Genomic DNA, 25,970 nt, shown 5'->3' with positions numbered 1-25,970 from the left:
CGGTATCTAAGGAAGGATGTGCCGGCCTTGGAAAGGGTCCAGAGGAGGTTCACAAGAATGACCCTGGAATGAAGAGCTTGTCGTACGAGGAACGGTCGAGGACTCTGGGTCTGTACTCGTTGGAGTTTAGAAGGATGAGGGGGGATCTTATTGAAACTTACAGGACACGGCGAGGCCTGGATAGAGTGGACGTGGAGAGGATGTTTCCACTTGTAGGAACAATTAGAAGCAGAGGACAGCATCTCAGACTGAAGGGACGATCCTTTAAAACAGAGATGAGGAGGAATTTCTTCAGTCAGAGGGTGGGGAATCTGTGGAACTCTTTGCCGCAGAAGGCTGTGGAGGCCAAAACGCTGAGTGTCTTTAAGACAGAGATAGATAGGTTCTTGATCAATAAGGGGATGGGACGAGTGGCCTAATTCTGCGTCTATGTCTTATTGTTTTATGGTTCGGAAGGTGTTCTCTGAGGAGCGAGCGGTGCGTCTTGTAGGCGGTACACACGGCTGCCGCTGTGCTTCGGGGGGGGGGGTGGAGGGAGCGTCTGTCGAAGGCGGGGGAGGGGCGGGGTCAGCCTCTCGATCAAGCGGGGCGGGGGCTCGTCCGGGACGGTGTCGAGTTTCTTGAGCGTCGTCGGGAGCCAGGCTCACCCAGGCGAGCGGGGCGGTGGTCCCGTCACGCTCCTGACTTGTGTCCGTGTGGGTGGCGGACGGGCTTTGTGGGGGGGGGGGGGGGGGGCGGTGGTCAGGGGGTGAGTTGCTCTCCGCAGGATTCCCAGCCTCTGACCTGCCCTGGTAGCCGCAGGATTTATACGGCCGGGTCCAGTTCAGTTTCTGATCAATGGAAACCCCCTGGGATGTGGGGGATTCATGGGGGATTGATGGTGATGCCATTGTATGGTTACATCATCTCTTGTAGGAGATGGTCATGGCCGGGCACTCGTGTGACGTCCATGTTCCTCACCACTCATCAAGGAACATCTGGTATAGAAGAGGCACATCAATAACACATTACATTGGGAATGTTGGCTTTATAAACCCGACGGCCATTTTATTTTCTGAGGGGAGGAAATCTGTCGCCCTTATCTGGTCTGGCCTACTTTTCAGTCCAGACCCACAGCCTTGCAGTTGACTCTTAAAACACCTCTGGAATAGACCAATCTCCACTCAGCCCACAGAGAGCAGTGGAGGAGCAGCACGATGGTGGCTGGTCGGGTGAGCAGAGAAGCGGCCAATCGAGTTTAATCCTGAAAATTGTGAGGTGATGCATTGTGGGAGGACCAACAGTGCCAGGGAGTGCACGATGAACGGTGGGACGGTGGGAAGCACAGGGGGTGCAGACGAACCTGGGTGATCCCGGTCTCCGAAGACAGCAGGGCAGATAGTTGAGAAGACTTATGGGTATACAGACCTTAATTAGCCAAGGCAAAGGATATAACAGCGAGGAGGTTATCATAGAATTTACAGTGCAGAAGGAGGCCATTCGGCCCATCGAGTCTGCACCGGCTCTTGGAAAGAGCACCCTACCTAAGGTCCACACCTCCACCCTATCCCCATAACCCAGCAACCCCACCCAACACTAAGGGCAATTTTGGACGCTAAGGGCAATTTATCATGGCCAATCCACCTAACCTGCACATCTTTGGACTGTGGGAGGAAACCGGAGCACCCGGGGGAAACCCACGCAGACACGGGGAGGATGTGCAGACTCCGCACAGACAGTGGCCCAAGACGGAATCGAACCTGGGAAGCAATTGTGCTAACCACAATGCTACCGTGCTAACATGGGAGGTAACAGAACTCTGTGGTAAAATTCACAGCTAGAGTGTAATCCTCGTCGCCCAATTAGAACAAAGAACAAAGAAAAGTACAGCACAGGAACAGGCCCTTCGGCCCTCCAAGCCCGTGCCGACCATGCTGCCCGACTAAACTACAAGTTTCTACACTTCCTGGGTCCGTATTCCTCTATTCCCATCCTATTCATGTATTTGTCAAGATGCCCTATGTCACTATCCTCCCTGCTTCCACCACCTCCCCCGGTAGCGAGTTCCAGGCACCCACTACCCTCTGCGTAAAAAACTTGCCTCGTACATCTACTCTAAACCTTGCCCCTCTCACCTTAAACCTTTGACCCCTAGTAATTGACCCCTCTACCGTGGGGAAAAGCCTCTGACTGTCCACTCTGTCTATGCCCCTCATCATTTTGTATACCTCTATCAGGTCGCCCCTCAACCTCCTTCGTTCCAGTGAGAACAAACCGACTTTATTCAACCGCTCCTCATAGCTAATGCCCTCCATACCAGGCAACATCCTGGTAAATCTCTTCTGCACCCTCTCTAAAACCTCCACATCCTTCTGGTAGTGTGGCGACCAGAATTGAACACTATACTCCAAGTGTGGCCTAACTAAGGTTCTATACAGCTGCAACATGACTTGCCAATTCTTATACTCAATGCCCCGGCCAATGAAGGCAAGCATGCCGTATGCCTTCTTGACTACCTTCTCCACCTGTGTTGCCCCTTTCAGTGACCTGTGGACCTGTACACCAAGATCTCTCTGACTTTCAATACTCTTGAGGGTTCTACCATTCACCGTATATTCCCTACCTGCATTAGACCTTCCAAAATGCATTATCTCACATTTGTCCGGATTCAACTCCATCTGCCGTCTCTCCGCCCAAGTCTCCAAACAATCTAAATCCTGCTGTATCCTCTGACAGTCCTCATCGCTATCCGCAATTCCACCAACCTTTGTGTCGTCTGCAAACTTACTAATCAGACCAGTTACATTTTCCTCTAAATCGTTTATATATACTACAAAGAGCAAAGGTCCCAGCACTGATCCCTGTGGAACACCACTGGTCACAGCCCTCCAATTAGAAATGCACCCTTCCATTGCTACTCTCTGCGTTAAAGGAAGGATTGATTGCGCTGGGGACGACGCAGAGGGGATTAACCGGGACGCTTCCCGAGCTGGAACGTTTTGGTAGTGAAGAGAGGCCGGTTCGGCCTGGGGTTGTTTTCCTTGGAACAGAGAAGGCCGGAGGGGGGCTCTGGTTGAGGAGTACAAAATTACCTGCACCTAAGGGCAGCACGGTAGCATTGTGGATAGCACAATTGCTTCACAGTTCCAGGGTCCCAGGTTCGATTCCAGTTTGGGTCGTTGTCTGTGCGGAGTCTGCACGTCCTCCCCCGTGTGTGCGTGGGTTTCCTCCGGGTGCTCCGGCTTCCTCCCACAGTCGAAAGACGTGCAGGTTAGGTGGATTGGCCGTGATAAATTGCCCTTAGTGTCCCAAATTGCCCTTAGTGTTGGGTGGGGTTGCTGGGTTATGGGGTCAAGGTGGAGGTGTTGACCTTGGGTAGGGGGCACTTTCCAAGAGCCGGTGCAGACTCGATGGGCCGAATGGCCTCCTTCTGCACTGTAAATTCTATGATCTTTGGACTGTGGGAGGAAACCGGAGCACCCGGAGGAAACCCGCCCACACACGGGGGAGGGCGTGCAGACTCCGCACAGAGAGTGACCCAAGGCGGGAAGCGAACCCGGGACCCTGGAGCTGTGAAGCAATTGTGCTAACCGCTGTGCTACCGTGCTGCCCAGAGGGAGATCTATTTCGCCCGGAGCGGGGGGGGGGTTTGGATTTCGCTGCCTGAGAGAGAGGTGGAGGGAGATCTCTCACAACAATTCAGAAGTGTTTCGGTGAGCACTTGAGACGCCATCGCGGACAAGGCCACGGAGCAAGTGCCCGGGAAACGGGTTGAGCGGAGATGGGGGGCGCGATGAGCCAGTGCAGAGACAACGGGCCCCCTTTTCTGCCCGGTGAGACATCTTAGGGACAATTTAACACGGCCAATCCACCTAACCTGTACATCTTTGGACACTAAGGGACAATTTAACACGGCCAATCCACCTAACCTGTACATCTTTGGACACTAAGGGACAATTTAACACGGCCTATCCACCTAACCTGAACATCTTTGGACACTGAGGGACAATTTAACACGGCCAATCCACCTAACCTGTACATCTTTGGACACTAAGGGACAATTTAACACGGCCAATCCACCTCACCTGCACATCTTTGGACACTAAGGGACAATTTAACACAGCCAATCCACCTAACCTGTACATCTTTGGACACTAAGGGACAATTTAACATGGCCAATCCACCTAACCTGTACATCTTTGGACACTAAGGGACAATTTAACAAGGCCAATCCACCTAACCTACACATCTTTGGATGCTAAGGGACAATTTAACACGGCCAATCCACCTAACCTGTACATCTTTGGACGCTAAGGCACAATTTAACAAGGCCAATCCACCTAACCTGCACATCTTTGGACACTAAGGGACAATTTAACACGGCCAATCCACCTAACCAGTACATCTTTGGACACTAAGGGACAATTTAACACGGCCAATCCCCCTAACCTGTACATCTTTGGACACTAAGGGACAATTTAACACGGCCAATCCACCTAACCAGTACATCTTTGGACACTAAGGGACAATTTAACACGGCCAATCCACCTAACCTGTACATCTTTGGACACTAAGGGACAATTTAACAAGGCCAATCCACCTAACCTGCACATCTTTGGACGCTAAGGGACAATTTAACACGGCCAATCCACCTAACCTGTACATCTTTGGACGCTAAGGGACAATTTAACAAGGCCAATCCACCTAACCTGCACATCTTTGGACACTAAGAGACAATTTAACACGGCCAATCCACCTAACCTGTACATCTTTGGACACTAAGGGACAATTTAACACGGCCAATCCACCTAACCTGCACATCTTTACGAAGGGGCAATTTAGCACTAGCACACCCAGGTCTCTCTCTGCACAGCAGCATGTTTAAATTCTTTGATCATTTAAATAATAATCCCTTTTGCTGTTATTCCGACCAAAATGGATAACCTCACATTTGTCAACATTGTATTCCGTCTGCCAGACCCTCGCCCACTTGACAACCAAGCCTTACCGACGACAGTGATCTCCTGCGACGCGCTATCCTGGGACAGAAAGTGGAGCTCGGCCACCTCGAATCCGTAGTTGCACCAGTACGTGCCATTGTGGGTCTGGTTGATGTTGCGGAGCTCAAACCTCACGTTGTTAAGGTTTCTGGACGAAACGGTGGTCATCATTGGGGCCTCCTCGCCGACCCGGTGGAGGAACATCTTCGCCCCTCTGTACAAGGTAGGGATCGTGCACACGAAGGTGATGGTGTCGTCTTTGAAGAAGAGGCCATTGCCCGTCACCGTCATGGCTGGTGCGGGCGGTTGAGCTGTGGCGAGAGTTTGGGCGGGGGGGGGGGGGGGAAAGAAAGACTCGTTTTTGTATGTTTTTCGCGTGTTAAACAACGGGTGAGCGACCGGCCCAGTCATCGTTCGAACCGCACGATTCCACTCCGCCCGTCAACTCCACATTGATGCTCTGCCCATTGAAAGAGCGGCCCACGAGGCCCACTCCCCTCCCTCTATCCCCCGTAACCCCTCCTCACCGCCAGGACACCAAGGGACAATTTAACACGGCCAATTCGCCTAACCTGCACATCTTTGGACACTAAGGCACAATTTAACACAGCCAATCCACCTAACCTGTACATCTTTGGACACTTAGGGACAATTTAACACGGCCAATCCACCTAACCTGCACATCTTTGGACACTAAGGGACAATTTAACACGACCAATCCACCTAACCTGTACATCTTTGGACACTAAGGGACAGTTTAACACGGCCAATCCACCTAACCTGTACATCTTTGGACACTAAGGGACAATTTAACACGGCCAATCCACCTAACCTGTACATCTTTGGACACTAAGGGACAATTTAACACGGCCAATCCACCTAACCTGTACATCTTTGGACACTAAGGGACAATTTAACACGGCCAATCCACCTAACCTGCACATCTTTACGAAGGGACAATTTAGCACGGCCAATCCACCTAACCTGCACATCTTTACTAAGGGACAATTTAACACGGCCAATCCACCTAACCTGCACATCTTTACGAAGGGACAATTTAGCACTAGCACACCCAGGTCTCTCTCTGCACAGCAGCATGTTTTAATATTTTAGCATTTAAATAATAATCCCTTTTGCTGTTATTCCTACCAAAATGGATAACCGCACATTTGTCAACATTGTATTCCATCTGCCTGACCCTAGCCCATTCACTTAGCCTATCCAAATTCCTCTGCAGACTTCCAGTATCCTCTGCACTTTTTGCTTTACCCTAATAAAATACTATTTTAAAAAAAGAATATAATTGAGGTACATTTTGGCAGGCCGCGCCCTAGCCAGTAAACGCCCGGAACGAACCTGTGCAGGTGACGGTAGCGGCCCTCGAGCGGTCGCAACTCATCCCGCCAGTCCAGCCTCGAGCCGGACACACCCACAAATACGGCTCGGCACTGCTGCACCGCACCGTGCTGAGCCAGATGGGTTTCTGGATGTTGGAGAACCGGGAGATGTCCATCATCCCGAGGGCGAACCCACAGCCCAGCTGCCGGCAAACCACCTGCACGTCGAAGAGGTCCCAGCCCTCGCCGCAGACCGAGCCCCAGGTATCGTTGAAGTACACCTGGACACTTCCCGAGCAGTCGTTCTCCCCGTTTACCAAACGCATCGCCACGTCTTCTGCAAGAGGGGGAACATATCGACCAGGCCAGTGGGTTAAGAACATAGAACATAGAACATAGAACATGGAACATAGAACATAGAATTTCATAGAATTTACATAGAACAGTAATACATTTTGGAAGGTCTAATGCAGGTAGGGAATATACAGTGAATGGTAGAACCCTCAAGAGTATTGACAGTCAGAGAGATCTAGAAGTGCAGGTCCACAGGTCACTGAAAGGGGCGACACAGGTGGAGAAGGTAGTCAAGAAGGCCGACGGCATGCTTGCCTTCATTGGCCGGGGCACTGAGTATAAGAATTGGCAAGTCATGTTGCAGCTGTACAGAACCTTAGTTAGGCCACACTTGCAGTATAGTGTTCAATTCTGGTCGCCACACTACCAGAAGGATGTGGAGGCTTTAGAGAGGGTGCAGAAGAGATTTACCAGAATGTTGCCTGGTATGGAGGGCATTAGCTACGGGGAGCGGTTGAATAAACTCGGTTTGTTCTCACTGGAACGAAGGAGGTTGAGGGGAGACCTGATAGAGGTCTACAAAATTATGAGGGGCATAGACAGAGTGGATAGTCAGAGGCTTTTCCCCAGGGTAGAGGGGTCAATTACTAGGGGGCATAGGTTTAAGGTGAGAGGGGCAAGGTTTAGAGGAGATGTACGAGGCAAGTTTTTTACGCAGAGGGTAGTGGGTGCCTGGAACTCGCTACCGGAGGAGGTGGTGGAAGCAGGGACGATAGTGACATTTAAGGGGCATCTTGACAAATACATGAATAGGATGGGAATAAAGGGATACGGACTCAGGGAGTGTAGAAGATTGTAGTCTAGTCGGGCAGCATGGTCGGCACGGGCTTGAAGGGCCGAAGGGCCTGTTCCTGTGCTGTACATTTCTTTGTTCTTGGTCCAGCACAGTACAGGCCCTTCGGCCCACCATGTTGTGCCGACCATTTATCCTAATCTTAGATCAACTTAACCTCCACCCCTTCAATTTACTGCTGTCCATTTGCCTGTCTAAGAGTCGCTTAAATGTCCCGAATGACTCTGACTCCACCCCCTCTGCTGGCAGTGCGTTCCACACACCCACCGCTCTCTGTGTAAAGAACCTCTGACATCTCCCCTATACCTTCCTCCAATCACCTTCAAATGATGTCCCCGCGTGACGGACATTTCCGCCCCGGAGAAAAGTCTCCTGGCTATCCACTCTATCCATGCCTCCCATCACCCTGTACACCTCTATCAAGTCACCTCTCTTCGCTCCAGTGAGAAAAGCCCTAGCTCCCTCAACCTTTCTTCGTAAGACCTGCCCTCCAGTCCAGGCAGCATCCTGGTAAATCTCCTCTGCGCCCTCTCCAAAGCTTCCACATCCTTCCCATAATGAGGCGACCAGAACTGGACACAATATTCCGAGTGTGGTCTAACCAGGGTTTTATAAAGCTGCAGCAAAACCTCACGGATATTAAACTCAATCCCCCTGTTAATGAAACCCAACACACCACACGCCTTCTTAACAACCCTATAAACCTGGGTGGCAGCTTTGAGAGATCTATCAACGTGGACCCCGAGAGGACGCTGTTCCTCGACACTTCCAAGAATCCGGCACGGTAGCACTGTGGCTTCACAGCGCCTGGGTCCCAGGTTCGAATCCCCGTTGGGTCACTGTCTGTGCGGAGTCTGCACGTTCTCCCCATGTCTACGTGAGGTTCCTCCGGGTGCTCCGGTTTCCTCCCACAGTCCAAAGACGTGCAGGTTAGGTGGATTGGCCGTGTTAAATTGTCCCTTAGTGTCCAAAGATGTGCAGGTTAGGTGGATTGGCCGTGTTAAATTGTCCCTTAGTGTCCAAAGATGTACAGGTTAGGTGGATTGGCCGTGTTAAATTCTGCCTTAGTGTCCAAAGATGTGCAGCTTAGGTGGATTGGCCGTGTTAAATTGTCCCCTAGTGTCCAAAGATGTACAGGTTAGGTGGATTGGACGTGTTAAATGTCCCTTAGTGTCCAAAGATGTACAGGTTAGGTGGATTGGACGTGTTAAATGTCCCTTAGTGTCCAAACATGTACAGGTTAGGTGGATTGGCCGTGTTAAATTGTCCCTTAGTGTCCAAAGATGTACAGGTTAGGTGGATTGGCCGTGTTAAATTGTCCCTTAGTGTCCAAAGATGTACAGGTTAGGTGGATTGGCCGTGTTAAATTGTCCCTTAGTGTCCAAAGATGTGCAGGTTATGTGGATTGGCCGTGTTAAATTGTCCCTTAGTATCCAAAGATGTACAGGTTAGGTGGATTGGCCGTGTTAAATTGTCCCTTAGTGTCCAAAGATGTACAGGTTAGGTGTATTGGCCGTGTTAAATTGTCCCTGAGTGACCAAAGATGTACAGGTTAGGTGGATTGGCCGAGTTAAATTGCCCCTTAGTGTCCAAAGATGTACAGGTTAGGTGGATTGGCCGTGTTAAATTGTCGCTTCGTGTCCAAAGATGTACAGGTTAGGTGGATTGGTCGTGTTAAATTGTCCCTTAGTGTCCAAAGATGTACAGGTTAGGTGGATTGGCCATGTTAAACTGTCCCTTAGTGTCCAAAGATGTACAGGTTAGGTGGATTGGCCGTGTTAAATTGTCCCTTAGTGTCCAAAGATGTGCAGGTTAGGTGGATTGGCCGTGTTAAATTGTCCCTTAGTGTCCAAAGATGTACAGGTTAGGTGGATTGGTCGTGTTAAATTGTCCCTTAGTGTCCAAAGATGTACAGGTTAGGTGGATTGGCCATGTTAAACTGTCCCTTAGTGTCCAAAGATGTACAGGTTAGGTGGATTGGCCGTGTTAAATTGTCCCTTAGTGTCCAAAGATGTGCAGGTTAGGTGGATTGGCCGTGTTAAATTGTCCCTTAGTGTCCAAAGATGTACAGGTTAGGGGGATTGGCCGTGTTAAATTGTCCCTTAGTGTCCAAAGATGTACAAGTTAGGTGGATTGGCCGTGTTAAATTGTACCTTAGTGTCCAAAGATGTACAGGTTAGGTGGATTGGCCGTGTTAAATTGTCCCTCAGTGTCCAAAGATGTACAGGTTAGGTGGATTGGCCTTGTTAAATTGTCCCTTAGTGTCCAAAGATGTGCAGGTTATGTGGATTGGCCGTGTTAAATTGTCCCTTAGTATCCAAAGATGTACAGGTTAGGTGGATTGGCCGTGTTAAATTGTGCCTTAGTGTCCAAAGATGCACAGGTTAGGTGGATTGGCCGTGTTAAATTGTCCCTTAGTGTCCAAAAAGGTTAGGTGGGATTATTGGGTTACGGGGATCGGGTGGAAGTGAGGGCTTAAGTGGGTCGGTGCAGACTCGATGGGCCGAATGGCCTCCTTCTATACTGTAAGTTCTATGTTCCAATCCTGCCTTTAACCCTGTATTCAGCATTCAAATTCGACCTTCCAAAATGAATCACTTCACATTTATCTAGGTTGAACTCCATCTGCCACTTCTCAGCCCAGCTCTGCACCCTGTCAATGCTCGGAATCGAATGTCTTGAAAGTCGAAACAGGAGGAGGCCATTCGGCCCTTCGAGCCTGCACCGGCATTCACTACGGATTCATGGCTGATCTCCAAGTTCAATACTCTGAGCCCGCCTTCCCTCCACACCCCCTGATCCCTTTAATGTCGATGCGGAGGTGCCGATGTTGGACTGCGATGGACCAGGTTAAAGTCCCAACAGGTTTGTTTGGAATCACTAGCTTTCGGAGCACTGCTCCTTCCTCGGGTGAGTGAAGAGGTAGGTTCCACAAACACAGCATATACAGAGAAAGCCAATGATGCAAGAAGATACTTTGAGTGCGAGTCTTTGCAGGTAATTAAGTCTTTACAGGTCCAGACAGTGCAACTGGAGAGAGGGGTAATCCCAGGTTAAAGAGGTGTGAATTGGCTAAAGTGCTGAGGGGGTTTATGGACCAGATGGGAGGGGTGGACCCTTGGAGATTTGCAAGGCCGGGGGCTAGGGAACTTTCATTCTTCTCGCACATTCATAAGGCCTATTCCCGGATTATTATGAGCAGGGCGCTGATAGCGAGAGTAGGGGATACGGAGTACTCGGCGATAGCCATCTCGGACCACGCCCCGCATTGGGTAGACCTAGAGCTGGGGGAGGAGAGGGACCAGCGCCCATTGTGGCGCTTGGAGGTGGGGCTGTTGGCGGACGAGGAGGTGAGCGAGCGGGTCCGAGGAAGTATAGAGAGATACTTGGAGGCCAACGACAATGGGGAGGTCCGAGTGGGGATGGCCTGGTAGGCACTGGTTAGGGGTGAGCTGATCTGCATTAGGGCCCACAAGGAGAGGAGGGAGCGGGGGGGGAGAGGGAGAGGCTGGTGGGGGAGATGGTGAGGGTAGACAGGAGGTATGCGGAGGAGCCTGAGGAAGGATTGTTGAGGAAGAGGCGCAGCCTCCAAGCCGAATTCGACCTGGTGACCACCAGGAAGGCGGAGGTGCAGTGGAGGAAGGCCCAGGGGGCGGTCTACGAGTATCGGGCAAAGGCAAGCCGGATGCTGGCGCATCAGCTTCGGAAGCGGGACGCAGCTAGGGAGATCGGGGGAGTTAAGGACAGGGGAGGGAGTGTGACGCGGAGTGGAGTTGGCATCAATGGGGTCTTCAGGGACTTTTATGCGGAACTGTATCGGTCCGAGCCCCCACGGGAGGAGGGAGGGATGGGCCGCTTCCTGGACCAATTGAGGTTCCCGAAGGTGGAGGAGGGACTGGGGGCGGGATTGGGGGCCCCGATTGGGCTGGAGGAGCTGGCCAAAGGGATAGGGAGCATGCAGGCGGGGAAGGCACCGGGGCCGGACGGTTTCCCGGTCGAATTCTACAAAAGATATGTGGACCCGTTGGGCCCGTTGCTGGTTAGGACCTTCAATGAGGCAAGGGAGGGGGGGGGGGCCTTTGCCCCCGACGATGTCCCGGGCACTGATCTCCTTGATCCTGAAGAGGGACAAGGATCCCCTGCAGTGTGGGTCTTACAGACCGATTTCCTTGCTGAATGTAGATGCCAAGGTGCTGGCGAAGGTCTTAGCCACGGGGATTGAGGATTGGGTGCCGCAGGTCTTCCACGAAGACCAGACGGGGTTCGTGACGGGGAGGCAGTTGAACGCGAATGTGCGGAGGCTCCTGAACGTTATCATGATGCCGGCGAGGGAGGGGGAGGCGGAGATAGCGGCGGCGATGGACGCTGAGAAAGCCTTCGATAGGGTAGAGTGGGGGGGTACCTGTGGGAGGTGCTGAAGAGTTTTGGGTTTGGGGAGGGGTTTGTCAGGTACTGGTGCTCGGCTGCTGTATGAGGTCCCGGGTGGGGGGGGGGGGGGGGGGGGGCAATAAACGCCCTGGGCCTAGCCCACACCCCAGGCAAGAGCAACGAGGTGGGGCAAGTGGGCAAATCAATGGCAGATGCAGTTTAATTCGGATAAGAGCGAGGTCATTTATTGTGGGAGCAAAAACAGGGAGGCAGATTACTCCCTGAATGGTTGTAAATTGGGAGAGGGGAGTGTGCAGCGGGACCTGGGTGTCCTTGTGTACCGGTCGCTGAAGGTAAGCATGCAGGGGCAGCAGGCGGGAAAGACGGCCAATGGAATGTTGGCCTTCATTGCGAGGGGATTCGAGTATAGAAGCAGGGATGTGTTGCTGCAATTGGACAGGGCCTTGGTGAGGCCTCACTTGGAGTATTGTGGGCAGTTTTGGTCTCCTCCCAGGAAGGATGTTCTTGCTCTCGAGGGAGGGCAGCGAAGGTTCACCAGACGGATTCCAGGGATGGCGGGACTGTCGCACGAGGAGAGGTTGACTCGGTTGGGATTGTTCCCGCTGGAGTTCCGAAGAATGAGGGGCGATGTCATAGAGACTTACAAAATTTGACCAGGACGAGACAGGGTGGATGCAGGGAAGATGTTACCAATGATGGGTGTGTCCAGAACCAGGGGTCACAGTCTGAGGATTCAGGGTAAACCATTTCGGACAAAGAACAACGAACAAAGAAATGTACAGCACAGGAACAGGCCCTTCAGCCCTCCAAGCCCGTGCCGACCATGCTGCCCGACTAAACTACAATCTTCTACACTTCCTGGGTCCGTATCCCTCTATTCCCATCCTATTCATGTATTTGTCAAGATGCCCCTTAAATGTCACTATCGTCCCTGCTTCCACCACCTCCTCCAGTAGCGAGTTCCAGGCACCCACTACCCTCTGTGTAAAAAACTTGCCTCGTACATCTCCTCTAAACCTTGCCCCTCGCACCTTAAACCTATGGCCCCCTAGTAATTGACCCCTCTACCCTGGGGAAAAGCCTCTGACTATCCACTCTGTCTATGCCCCTCATAATTTTGTATACCTCTATCAGGTCTCCCCTCAACCTCCTTCGTTCCAGTGAGAACAAACCGAGTTTATTCAACCGCTCCTCATAGCTAATGCCCTCCATACCAGGCAGCATTCTGGTAAATCTCTTCTGCACCCTCTCTAAAGCCTCCACATCCTTCTGGTAGTGTGGCGACCAGAATTGAACACTATACTCCAAGTGTGGCCTAACTAAGGTTCTGTACAGCTGCAACATGACTTGCCAATTCTTATACTCAATGCCCCGACCAATGAAGGCAAGCATGCCGTATGCCTTCTTGACTACCTTCCCCACCTGTGTCGCCCCTTTCAATGACCTGTGGACCTGTACTAGATCTCTTTGACTTTCAATACTCTTGAGGGTTCTACCATTCACTGTATATTCCCTACCTGCATTAGACCTTCCAAAATGCATTATCTCACATTTGTCCATCTGCCGTCTCTCCGCCCAAGTCTCCAAACAATCTAAATCCTGCTGTATCCTCCGACAGTCTTCATCGCTATCCGCAATTCCACCAACCTTTGTGTCGTCTGCAAACGAGATGAGGAGACGCTTCACACAAAGAGTGGTGAGCCTGTGGAATTCATTACCACGGGATGTAGTTGATGCTAAAACTTTGAATATATCCACGAGGCGGCTGGGTACGGCACTCGGGGGAGAATGGGGTCAAAGGCTATGGGGAGAAAGGAGGATTTGGCGATGGAGTTGGATGATCAGCCGTGATGGTGATGAATGGCGGAGCAGGCTCGAAGGGCCGAAAGGCCTCCTCTTGCTCCTATCTTCTATGTATCTATGAAGCGCAGGACACCCTCCGTAACCAACTCACCGATCACCGCGACGCGGATGGAGTCGCTGTGGGACGAGTTGAAGCGCTTGCCAACGATGTCCCCCTGGTAGGCGCACGTGTAGTTTCCCTCGTCGTCCTTGGTGATGGCGTGGAGCTTGAAGTGAGACCTGACCAGCTGCGTGGAGGCGATGTTGCTGCTGACAAAGTTCGCGCCGCCATCTTTGTACAGGTAAAACCTGGCACCAGAGAAGTAACTGGGGGCCTCGCACACGATGTCAACCGACTGCCCCTTCATGAGCAAGATGTCTGGATTCAGGCTAATGGCTGGCTTGGCGAGGTGGTCTGCAAAGTGAAAACACCAAAGAGGATTTGTGCCGTGGGGGGGGGAGAGGGAGGGGGAACTCCGAACGGACACAACTTAGCTTGACATCTGGTGATTGGGTGTTGTTTTGGGGCGGGGCGGGGGGGGGGTGGTGTAGAAGGTGCTACGATGGGGGCCAAAACCACAATGGGTCATCTGTTCTCCGTCCATCGCGAGCAGGAACTGAGGGTCGCGCCAAAAGGGCGCGGCATGGGAAATGGGCTGGTGTTTCTTGAATAGAATTTTAGCGGTGCGACAGACTGACTGAGGAGCCAGTCGCAGCTTTACCCCAGAGCCAAGTGCAGCTCGAACCCCAGAAACAGAATCAGAGAATCCCAACAGTGCAGAACATAGAACATGGAACATTACGGCGCAGTACAGGCCCTTCGGCCCTCGATGTTGCGCCGACCTGTGAAACCTCTCTAAAGCCCATCTACACTATTCCCTTATCGTCCATATGTCTATCCAATGACCATTTGAATACCCTTAGTGTTGGCGAGTCCACTACTGTTGCAGGCAGGGCATTCCACGCCCTTACTACTCTCTGAGTAAAGAACCTACCTCTGACATCTGTCCTATATCTATCTCCCCTCAATTTAAAGCTATGTCCCCTCGTGCTAGACATCACCATCCGAGGGAAAAGGCTCTCACTGTCCACCCTATCCAATCCTCTGATCATCTTGTATGCCTCAATTAAGTCACCTCTTAACCTTCTTCTCTCTAACGAAAACAGCCTCAGCCTTTCCTCATAAGATCTTCCCTCCACACCAGGCAACATTCTGGTAAATCTCCTCTGCACCCTTTCCAATGCTTCCACATCCTTCCTATAATGCGGCGACCAGAACTGCACGCAATACTCCAAATGCGGCCGCACCAGAGTTTTGTACAGCTGCAACATGCCCTCATGGCTCCGAAACTCAATCCCTCTACCAATAAAAGCTAACACACCGTACGCCTTCTTAACAACCCTCTCAACCTGGGTGGCAACTTTCAGGGATCGATGTACATGGAGACTGAGATCTCTCTGCTCATCCACACTGCCAAGAATCTTACCATTAGCCCAGTACTCTGTCTTCCTGTTATTCCTTCCTAAATGAATCACCTCACACTTTTCTGCCTTAAACTCCATTTGCCACCTCTCAGCCCAGCGCTGCAGCTTATCTATGTCCCTCTGTAACTTGTAGCATCCTTCCGCACTGTCCACAACTCCACCGACTTTAGTGTCATCTGCAAATTTACTCACCCATCCTTCTACGCCCTCCTCCAGGTCATTTATAAAAATGACAAGCAGAAGGAGGCCATTCAGCCCATCGAGTCTGCACCGACCCTCCGAAAAGAGCTCCCTACCTGGACTCCTGCCTCCACCCTAGCCCTGTGACACCCCCCCCCCCACACCTAAACCTTCTTGGACACTAAGGGGCAATTGATCATGGCCAATCTACCTAATCTGCACCTCTTTGGACCGTGGGGGAGAAAACCGGAGCACCCGGAGGCGTGCTAACCACTGCGCCGCACACACTGCCTCGGAGCGACGGTTCAAACGCGGGGGGGAGAAACGGCTGCAGAGTTCCGCATTCCTGGGGCTTCGAGATGCGGGAGCGTAGGTTCTGAAGTGGACGTTTGGGATCCGAACTGGGGTTAAGAGGAACCGGAGCAAGGTGGGAAGGGAGGGGGGGGGGGGAACCGCGACCGGACGGAATGCCGGGAGAACGCGGCGCGCCACGATCTGCACGAAACGCACCTCGCACGGTCACGCGGGCTATCTCACTCTTGGGGGAGTTGTAAATCCTTCCCGAAACCTCCACCTCGTAGCTGCAGCTGTAGTTCCCCTCGTTACCCACGTTGATGTCGGCGTAATGGAAAATCACGGACTCCCCCCTGGCAGAGGGGGGCTTCGAGGCCAGGTGGTTGACGTCATCATCTTTGTAAAGGTAGAAGGCTGCAGTCTTATAGAAACCAAAGGAACTGCATTGGATAAAGAGATTCTCCCCCTTCACAAAAATGTCGGAAAAGCGACTGAGAGAAATTCGAGGCTTGGGCGGTTGCTCTGAAAGAGAAAATAAAGAGCGGACCGATTATTGAATGATTGACTGTTTGCTCCGTGCCACTGGTAAAAATACCATCATATTGTTATAGATAGAGAGAGAGAGATAGAGATCGATGGATAGAAAGAGATAGGGCAGCACGGTGGCGCAGTGGTTAGCACTGCGGTCTCACGGCGCCGAGGTCCCAGGTTCGATCCCGGCTCTGGGTCACTGTCCGTGTGGAGTTTGCACATTCTCCCCGTGTCTGCGTGGGTTTCGCCCCCACGACCCACAGATGTGCAGGGGAGGTGGATTGGCCGCGCTAAATTGCCCCTTAATTGGAACAAAGTGAATTGGGTACTCTAAAACGTTTAAAGAAAGAAAGAGATAGACAGACAGACAGACAGAGAGACACACGGAGAGACAGAGAGACAAACAGACAGACAGAGAGACAGATAGACACGCAGACAGAGACAGACAGATAGAGAGACAGACAGTCAGACAGATAGACACACAGACAGAGAGACAGATAGACACACAGACAGAGAGACAGATAGACACACAGACAGAGACAGACAGATAGAGAGACAGACAGACAGACAGATACACAGACAGACAGACAGACAGATAGACAACAGAGAGACAGATAGACACACAGGCAGAGAGATAGACAGAGAGACAGACAGCCAGACAGAGAGACACACAGAGAGACAGACAGCCAGACAGAGAGACACACAGAGAGACAGATAGACACACAGACAGACAGACAGAGAGACAGATAGACACACAGGCAGAGAGATAGACAGAGAGACAGACAGCCAGACAGAGAGACACACAGAGAGACAGACAGCCAGACAGAGAGACACACAGAGAGACAGATAGACACACAGACAGACAGACAGAGAGACAGATAGACACACAGACAGACAGAGAAACAGACAGAGAGACTGACAGAGAGACAGATAGACACACAGACAGACAGAGAGACAGACAGAGGGACAGATAGACACACAGGCAGAGAGATAGACAGAGAGACAGACAGCTAGACAGAGAGACAGACAGAGAGACAGATAGACACACAGGCAGAGAGATAAACAGAGAGACAGACATATAGACAGATAGATACGCAGACAGACAGAGAGACACACAGAGAGACAGATAGACACACAGACAGACAGACAGACAGATAGACATACAGACAGACAGATAGACACACAGAGAGACAGACAGATTGACATACAGACAAACAGAGAGACAGACAGACAGACAAACAGAGAGACAGATTGACATACAGACAGACAGACAAACAGAGAGACAGACAGATAGACAGATAGACATACAGACAGAGATTACAGACTGACAGAGAGACAAACAGACAGAGAGACAGACAGACAGGCAGACAGATAGACAGAGAGAACGAGAGACAGGCAGACAGACAGACGGATAGACATACAGACAGACAGAGATTACAGGCAGACAGACAGACAAATAGACATACAGACAGACAGAGATTACAGGCAGACAGACAGACAGACAGATAGACATACAGACAGACAGAGATTACAGACAGACAGAGAGACAGATAGACATACAGAGAGACAGACAGACAGATAGACATACAGACAGACAGACAAACAGACAGACAAACAGAGAGACAGACAGACAGACAGATAGACATACAGACAGACAGAGAGACAGACAGACAAACAGATAGACATATAGACAGATAGACATACAGACAGAGATTACAGACAGACAGAGAGACAAACAGACAGACAGACAAACAGAGAGACAGACAGAAAGACAGATAGACATACTAACAGACAGACAGACAGACAGATAGACATACAGACAGAGAGACAGACAGACAGATAGACATACAGATAGACAAACAGACAGACAAACAGAGAGACAGACAGAAAGACAGATAGACATACTAACAGACAGACAGAGAGACAGACAGACAGATAGACATGCATACAGACAGACAGAGAGACACACAGACAGACAGAGAGACAGACAGAGAGATAGACACACAGACAGATAGAGAGACAGATAGATATACAGACAGAGAGACAGACAGACAGATAGACATACAGACAGAGATTACAGACACACAGACAGACAAACAGAGAGGCAGATAGACAGACACACAGAGAGACAGACAGACAGACACACAGAGAGACAGACAGGGAGACAGATAGACACACAGACAGACAGAGAGAGAGAGAGACAGAGAGACAGATAGATTCACAGACAGACAGACAGACAGACAGATAGACACACAGACAGGCAGAGAGACAGACAGACGGACAGATAGACAGACAGACAGATAGACAGACAGATAGACACACAGGCAGACAGACAGAGAGACTGAGAGACAGACAGACAAACAGATAGACGTATAGACAGATAGACATACAGACAGAGATTACAGACAGACAGACAGACAAACAGAGAGACAGACAGAGAGATAGACACACAGACAGATAGAGAGACAGATAGATATACAGACAGAGAGACAGACAGACAGATAGACATACAGACAGACAGAGAGACAGACAGACAGATAGAGAATACAGACAGACAGACAGACAAACAGAGAGGCAGATAGACCGACAGATATACATACAGACAGACAGAGAGACAGACAGACAGACAGAGAGTCAGGCAGACAGAGAGACAGACAGACAGACGGACGGATAGAGAGACAGGCAGAGAGACAGATAGATACACAGACAGACAGGCAGAGAGACAGACAGACGGACAGACATACACACAGACAGAGAGACAGATAGAGAGACAGGGAGACAGACAGACAGACAGACAGAGAGACAGATAGACACACAGACAGACATACACACAGACATACACACAGATAGAGAGACAGACAGACAGACAGACGGACGGACAGCACTGACCTCGGTTACAGACCACCCCGGCGTCCTCCCTGTGGTGACAGTTGTGCTGACCGATGGGCTTGAGGACGCACTCCCGCAGGGAGGCCTCGGTGCCGTAACACTTGACGTCGTCGAGCCAGATCACCTCGGTCCCCTGCCCGAAGCTGGCGCTGCCGGACGCCACCTCCGCGAAGCCGCAGTCCATCTGGCGGCACACCACCACCGCGTCGGCCACGTCCCAGTAATCGTCGCAGACGGTCCCCCAGGTGTCGTTGTGGAAGATCTCCACCCTCCCGGCGCAGGGATTGCTCCCGTTCACCAGTCGGAGCTTCAGGATCTCTGGCTCCAGCGTCGCGGCTGGGAAGGGGAACAAAGGACTCATCAACCTCAGCCCTGACGGCCCCCGTGTCCCCTTCCGTTTGGCCGTCTCCTCACAAATTCCTCTGGCGAACACCGACACCTTGGGCCTACCTTGCTTGCACTTAAACTCATAACGTTTCGCACAACAGACGGAGACCCTTCAGCCGGCGAGCCTTACGTCAGTGGTAGGGAAGATACTGGGGTGAATTATTCGAGACAGCCCATTTGGAAGCAAGTGGACGTATTCGCGAGAGGCAGCACGGTTTTGTGAAGGGGAGGTCGTGTCTCACTAACTTGACCGAGTTTTTCGAGGAGGTCACTAAGATGATTGATGCAGGTAGGGCAGTGGATGTTGTGTATATGGACTTCAGTAAGGCCTTTGACAAGGTCCCTCGTGGGCAGCACGGTAGCCTTGTGGATAGCACAATTGCTTCACAGCTCCAGGGTCCCAGGTTCAATTCCAGCTTGGGTCACTGTCTGCGTGGAGTCTGCACATCCTCCCCGTGTGTGCGTGGGTTTCCTCCGGGTGCTCCGGTTTCCTCCCACAGTCCAAAGATGTGCAGGTTAGGTGGATTGGCCATGATAAATTGCCCTTAGCGTCCAAAATTGCCCTTAGTGTTGGGTGGGGTTACTGGGTTATGGGGTTACTGGGTTATGGGGATAGGGTGGCGGTGTTGACCTTGGGTAGGGTGCTCTTTCTAAGAGCCGGTGCAGACTCGATGGGCCGAATGGCCTCCTTCTGCACTGTAAATTCTATGAAAGTCTATGGCAGACTGGTACAAAAGGTGAAGTCACACGGGATCAGGGGTGAGCTGGCAAGGTGGATACAGAACTGGCTACGTCATAGAAGGCAGAGAGTAGCAATGGAAGGGTGCTTTTCTAATTGGAGGGCTGTGACCAGTGGTGTTCCACAGGGATCAGTGCCGGGACCTTTGCTGTTTGTGGTATATATAAATTTGGAGGAAAATGTAACTGGTCTGATTAGTAAGTTTGCAGACCACACAAAGGTTGGTGGAATTGCGGATAGCGATGAGGACTGTCAGAGGATACAGCAGGATTTAGATTGTTTCGAGACTTGGGCGGAGAGATGGCAGATGGAGTTTAATCCGGACAAATGTGAGGTAATGCATTTTGGAAGGTCTAATGCAGGTAGGGAATATACAGTGAATGGTAGAACCCTCAAGAGTATTGAAAGTCAAAGAGATCTAGGAGTACAGGTCCACAGGTCACTGAAAGGGGCAACACAGGTGGAGAAGGTAGTCAAGAAGGCATACGGCATGCTTGCCTTCATTGGCCGGGGCATTGAGTATAAGAATTGGCAAGTCATGTTGCAGCTGTATAGAACCTTAGTTAGGCCACACTTGGAGTATAGTGTTCAATTCTGGTCGCCACACTACCAGAAGGATGTGGAGGCTTTAGAGAGGGTGCAGAAGAGATTTACCAGAATGGTGCCTGGTATGGAGGGCATTAGCTATGAGGAGCGGTTGAATAAACTCGGTTTGTTCTCACTGGAACGACGGAGGTTGAGGGGCGACCTGATCGAGTTCTACAAAATTATGAGGGGCATAGACAGAGTGGATAGTCAGAGGCTTCTCCCCAGGGTAGAGGGGTCAATTACTAGGGGGCATAGGTTTAAGGTGAGAGAGGCAAGGTTTAGAGTAGATGTACGAGGCAAGTTTTTTACGCAGAGGGTAGTGGGTGCCTGGAACACGCTACCGGAGGAGGTGGAGGAAGCAGGGACGATAGGGACGTTTAAGGGGCATCTTGACAAATACATGAATAGGATGGGAATAGAGGGATACGGACCCCGGAAGTGTAGAAGATTGTAGTTTAGTCGGGCAGCATGGTCGGCACGGGCTTGGAGGGCCGAACGGCCTGTTCCTGGGCTGTACTTTTCTTTGTTCTTTGTTTGTTCGTGACGGCGTCTCGAGTACTCATCCCAACAACTCTTTATTGTTGTTGGAGATCGCCACCTCTGCCACCCTGTTAGGCATCGAGTGCAACCCCCCCCCCATTTGAGATAAGATTTTCCTCAAACCCCCCTCTAAATCCACTGCCTTCAATCTATGACCTGCCGGCAAAACATAATTATTTTCCTCAAAAAAAAAGGGCCACTGCACTCGAACGCACCCCAACGCCCAGGCTCTTAACCTCTTAAATTGCCCGCCATTTGGAACCCAATTTTCCCGTCGTCTTCCAGTCATCCCGTCCCATCCCAAAGCGCGGCGTCCGTCGATTTGTTCCTACCTTCTGACGCCCCTCCATCTTCCGTAGCGAACGCAACTGCGGGACGAGAGATAGAAGAGTTAGATAGTACCTTCTCGGCTCCCTTAAGGCCTAGAAACCCGTCGCTCAGCCTCTCGGACAACATCAGCGCCGGCCCCAATACGGGGGGGCGAGTTTCGACCATTGGCGTCCACTTTGCTGGTTGTTGACAGGGACCATCGCTCCCGCCAATCGGCAAAGACGAGGGCTTCGTAACGCGTGAAGTCGCCAGAGTCCCACGGGCCGCTGCCCCCTTCGACGGGGGTCAAGGCGGACTGGTGGTGATTCGACCCGATGATCACCACTCCTCAGGCAAGGCAGGGCGAGTTTGAGAAGGCGGGGCTTTCTTCAATTTTATGTCAAATCTCATCTGTATTAGGAAAATATAAAAGACGCGTCGGGCGGCACGGGTGACGCAGTGGGTTAGCACTGCTGCCTCACGGTGCCGAGGTCCCAGGTCCGATCCCGGCTCTGGGTCACTGTCCACTTCGACTGCGAAGGAACGGCCGATACATTTCCCAGTCGGGGCGGCGAGAGGCTCGGAGGGGAACCTCCAGGCGGTGGGGTTCCCCAGGTATCTGCTGCTCTTGTCCTTCTGGATGGTAACGGTTGTGGGTTCGGGGGGGGGCGCCGCCTGAGGAACCTCGGTGAGTTGCTGCCGTGCCTCTTGGCGACGGCACACACGGCTGCCACTGTCCGACGGCGGTGGTGGAGCGTTTGAATGTTCGTGGAAGGAGGGGCAATCAAGCGGGGGCTGCTTTGTCCGGGATGGTGTCGAGCTTCTCGAGCGTGGTCGGGAGCCGCGCTCACCCGGGCGAGCGGGGGGGGTTGGTCCCGTCACGCTCCTGACTTGTGACCGTGTGGGTGGCGGACGGGCTTTCGGGGGGGGGGGGTCAGGAGGTGAGTTGTTCTCCGCAGGATTCCCAGCCTCTGACCTGCCCTGGTAGCTGCAGGATTGATATGGCCGGGTCCAGTTCAGTTTCTGATCAATGGTAACCCCCAGGGATGTGGGGGATTCATGGGGGATTGATGGTGATGCCATTGAATGTCAAGGGGGCGATGGTTAGATCCACTCTTGTAGGAGATGGTCATTGTCTGGCACTTGGGTTGCGTGAATGTAACTTGCCACTTGTCAGTCCGGATATCGTCCAGGCCTTGCTACATTCGGACATGGACTTCTGTTATTCTGAGACTGTGTCACCTTGCTGTTCATCTTCCACCCCTGCACATCCCACCCTCCCCATCCACCAGCCACCCACCCATCCCAACCTTTAGTCCCCAAACATATTGCTACATTCTCCCTCGTGACTGCGTGGGTTTCCTCCGGGTGCTCCGGTTTCCTCCCAGAGCCCAAAGATGTACAGGTTAGTGTGGATTGGTCGTGTTAAATTGTCCCCTAGTATCCAAAGATGTACAGGTTAGGTGGATTGGCCGTGTTCGATTGTCCCCTAGTGTCCAAAGATGTACAGGTTAGGTGGATTGGCCGTGTTAAATTGTCCCTTAGTGTCCAAAGATGTGCAGGTTAGGTGGACTGGCCGTGTTAAATTGTCCCTTAGTGTCCAAAGATGTACAGGTTAGGTGGATTGGCCGTGTTAAATTGTCTCTTAGTGTCCAAAGATGTGCAGGTTGGGTGGATTGGCTGTGTTAAATTGTCCCCTAGTATCCAAAGATGTACAGGTTAGGTGGATTGGCCGTGTTAAATTGTCCCCTAGTGTCCAAAGATGTACAGGTTAGGTGGATTGGCCGTGTTAAATTGTCCCTTAGTGTCCAAAGATGTGCAGGTTAGGTGGATAGGCCGTGTTAAATTGTCCCTTCGTGTCCAAAGATGTGCAGGTTAGGTGGATTGGCTGTGTTAAATTGTCCCCTAGTATCCAAAGATGTACAGGTTAGGTGGATTGGCCGTGTTAAATTGTCCCCTAGTGTCCAAAGATGTACAGGTTAGGTGGATTGGCCGTGTTAAATTGTCCCTTAGTGTCCAAAGATGTGCAGGTTAGGTGGATAGGCCGTGTTAAATTGTCCCTTAGTGTCCAAAGATGTGCAGGTTCGGTGGATAGGCCATGTTAAATTGTCCCTTAGTGTCCAAAGATGTACAGGTTAGGTGGATTGGCCACGATAAATTGTCCCTTAGTGACCAAAGATGTGCAGGTTAGGTGGATAGGCCGTGTTAAATTGTCCCTTAGTGTACAAAGATGTGCAGGTTAGGTGGATAGGCCATGTTAAATTGTCCCTTAGTGTCCAAAGATGTACAGTTGAGGTGGATTGGCCGTGTTACATTGTCCCTTAGTGTCCAAAGATGTGCAAGTTAGGTGGATTGGCCATGTTAAATTGTCCCTTAGTGTCCAAAGATATACAGGTTCGGTGGATTAGCTGTGTTAAATTGTCCCTCAGTGTCCAAAGATGTGCAGGTTAGGTGGATTAGCCATCTTAAATTGTCCCTTAGTGTCCAAAGATGTGCAGGTTAGGTGGATTGGCCGTGTTAAATTGTCCCTTAGTGTCCAAAGATCTGCAGGTTAGGTGGATTGGCCATGTTAAATTGTCCCTTTGTGTCCAAAGATCTGCAGGTTAGGTGGATTGGCCGTGTTAAATTGTCCCTTAGTGTCCAAAGATGTGCAGGTGAGGTGGATTGGCCGTGTTAAATTGTCCCTTAGTGTCCAAAGACGTGCAGGTTGGGTGGATTGGCCGTGTTAAATTGTCCCTTTGTGTCCAAAGATGTGCAGGTGAGGTGGATTGGCCGTGTTAAATTGTCCCTTAGTGTCCAAAGACGTGCAGGTTGGGTGGATTGGCCGTGTTAAATTGTCCCTTAGTGTCCAAAGACGTGCAGGTTGGGTGGATTGGCCGTGTTAAATTGTCCCTTAGTGTCTAAAGGTGTCCAGGTTAGGCGGGGGCTACGAGGACGGGGCGGGGAGTGGGCCTGGGTGGGGCTCTCCTTCGGAGGGTCGGTGTGAACTGGATGGGCCGAATGGCCTCGTTCTGCGATGTCGGGGTTCTCTGGTTCCTAGGTCCGGCCTTAAACACGCTCAACGACTGACCCTCAACAATGCCCCAGGGCGGGAGGCGATCTCAGAGGTTCAACCACCCTGTGTGTGTGAAGAGATGTCTCCTTATCTCGGTCATGTGTAACCCCCCCCCCCCCCCCCAACTCCCCCGTAACCCCGCGCGACCCCTCCGTCTGCCACTAGGAAACCCTGTAAATGGTGGGAGGCACCCTCGACCGCTGAGCGACCCACGAAAGATGACGGCCCTGGCGAAATACTCACCGAAAGCGACCAAAAGCAACCAGGCCATCTTCGGCCAAGCGGGGCAACTGTGCCACGAGGAGGGTGTGCGTGGAACAGCCGAGGGCCACTTCCTCCTGAAACACAAGAACGCAAGAGGCGGGAGGAGGTGAGAGGGGGGGGGGCGGCTCGCTTCGATCGGTTTGCCTCAGTGCCAATAAATGCCCCCCCCCCCCCCCCCCCCCCCCCCCCCCCACCGAAGGCTGTTCTCTGCCCCGGCAACGGTGGATCGGGAGCGGAGGAGCTTTTGCGTTCGAGGGGGAGGAACGGCAGCCGGTGAGGTTCACGGAACTGATCATCGCTGCTTCACGGGACGTTGTAAACTTTCCTCGATGTGATTCTTTCTCGGCCGTGGGCGAAAACCGCTCGCAGAATCCCACGCTTTGCGCGTCGAATGAAAGAGGAAGAGCGGGAGGGCCTTTTGGCCCTTCCAAAGCCTGCCAGCCATTCGAGAGCACAGCCGATCGAACGCTCACACTACCCCGCCTTTGCTCAACAAGCCCTTAATACCCCGAGGGATTAAAAACCCCTCTCGATCTCGACCTGGAGGATGCGGCCCCCCATCCCCCCCCCAGACTGGTCCCTGCGGTGACGGAATCCAAAGCTTCACCACTCTGAGGGGAGGACGCGTCCATCCTCAGCTTCCTCCACAACGGGCTCAATCCCTCATACTGCGACTGTGCCTTCTGGTCCCTGCCCAATGGGAGGAGGCATCCTCGTTACATTCATCCGGTCTAAACCTCCCTTAAACTCTGCCCGCACACACACTCTCTATCACACACTCTCTCTCTCACACACACTCTCACACACTCACACTCTCTCTCTCACACACTCTCTCTCACACACTCTCTCTCACACTCTCACACTCTCTCTCACACACACACTCTCACACAGACTCTCTCTCTCACACTCTCTATCACACACACACACTCTCTCACACACACTCTCTCACACACACTCTCTCTCACACACTCTCTCTCACACACTCTCTATCACACACTCTCTATCACAACACTCT

The 25,970-nt window shown here is 51.8% G+C and overlaps 1 protein-coding gene across 2 annotated transcripts in view; it reads right to left on the bottom strand.

The window, feature by feature from the left end:
* The window catches only part of LOC140399613 (scavenger receptor cysteine-rich domain-containing protein DMBT1-like), a 161,672-nt gene extending 136,647 nt beyond the window's left edge, over nucleotides 1–25,025 (bottom strand). Inside the window, exons 1-7 of one of the 2 annotated variants that reach the window (XM_072489141.1) lie at nucleotides 24,935–25,025; nucleotides 21,660–21,695; nucleotides 19,074–19,409; nucleotides 15,870–16,175; nucleotides 13,807–14,109; nucleotides 6,336–6,653; nucleotides 4,988–5,290 (exon numbers count right to left, since the gene is read on the bottom strand). In XM_072489141.1, the coding sequence (XP_072345242.1) occupies nucleotides 4,988–5,290; nucleotides 6,336–6,653; nucleotides 13,807–14,109; nucleotides 15,870–16,175; nucleotides 19,074–19,409; nucleotides 21,660–21,695; nucleotides 24,935–24,962 (1,630 nt within the window). In that variant the 5' untranslated portion in view covers nucleotides 24,963–25,025. The remainder of the gene's footprint in view (nucleotides 1–4,987; nucleotides 5,291–6,335; nucleotides 6,654–13,806; nucleotides 14,110–15,869; nucleotides 16,176–19,073; nucleotides 19,410–21,659; nucleotides 21,696–24,934) is intronic. The other variant, XM_072489142.1, reaches the window with a different exon arrangement.
* Nucleotides 25,026–25,970: the final 945 nt, after the last annotated feature.

The sequence above is a fragment of the Scyliorhinus torazame genome, chromosome 23 (genome assembly GCF_047496885.1).
Source record: "Scyliorhinus torazame isolate Kashiwa2021f chromosome 23, sScyTor2.1, whole genome shotgun sequence".
In the NCBI taxonomy this organism is placed as follows: domain Eukaryota; kingdom Metazoa; phylum Chordata; class Chondrichthyes; order Carcharhiniformes; family Scyliorhinidae; genus Scyliorhinus; species Scyliorhinus torazame.
This window is presented reverse-complemented; position numbering and strand designations above follow the sequence as displayed.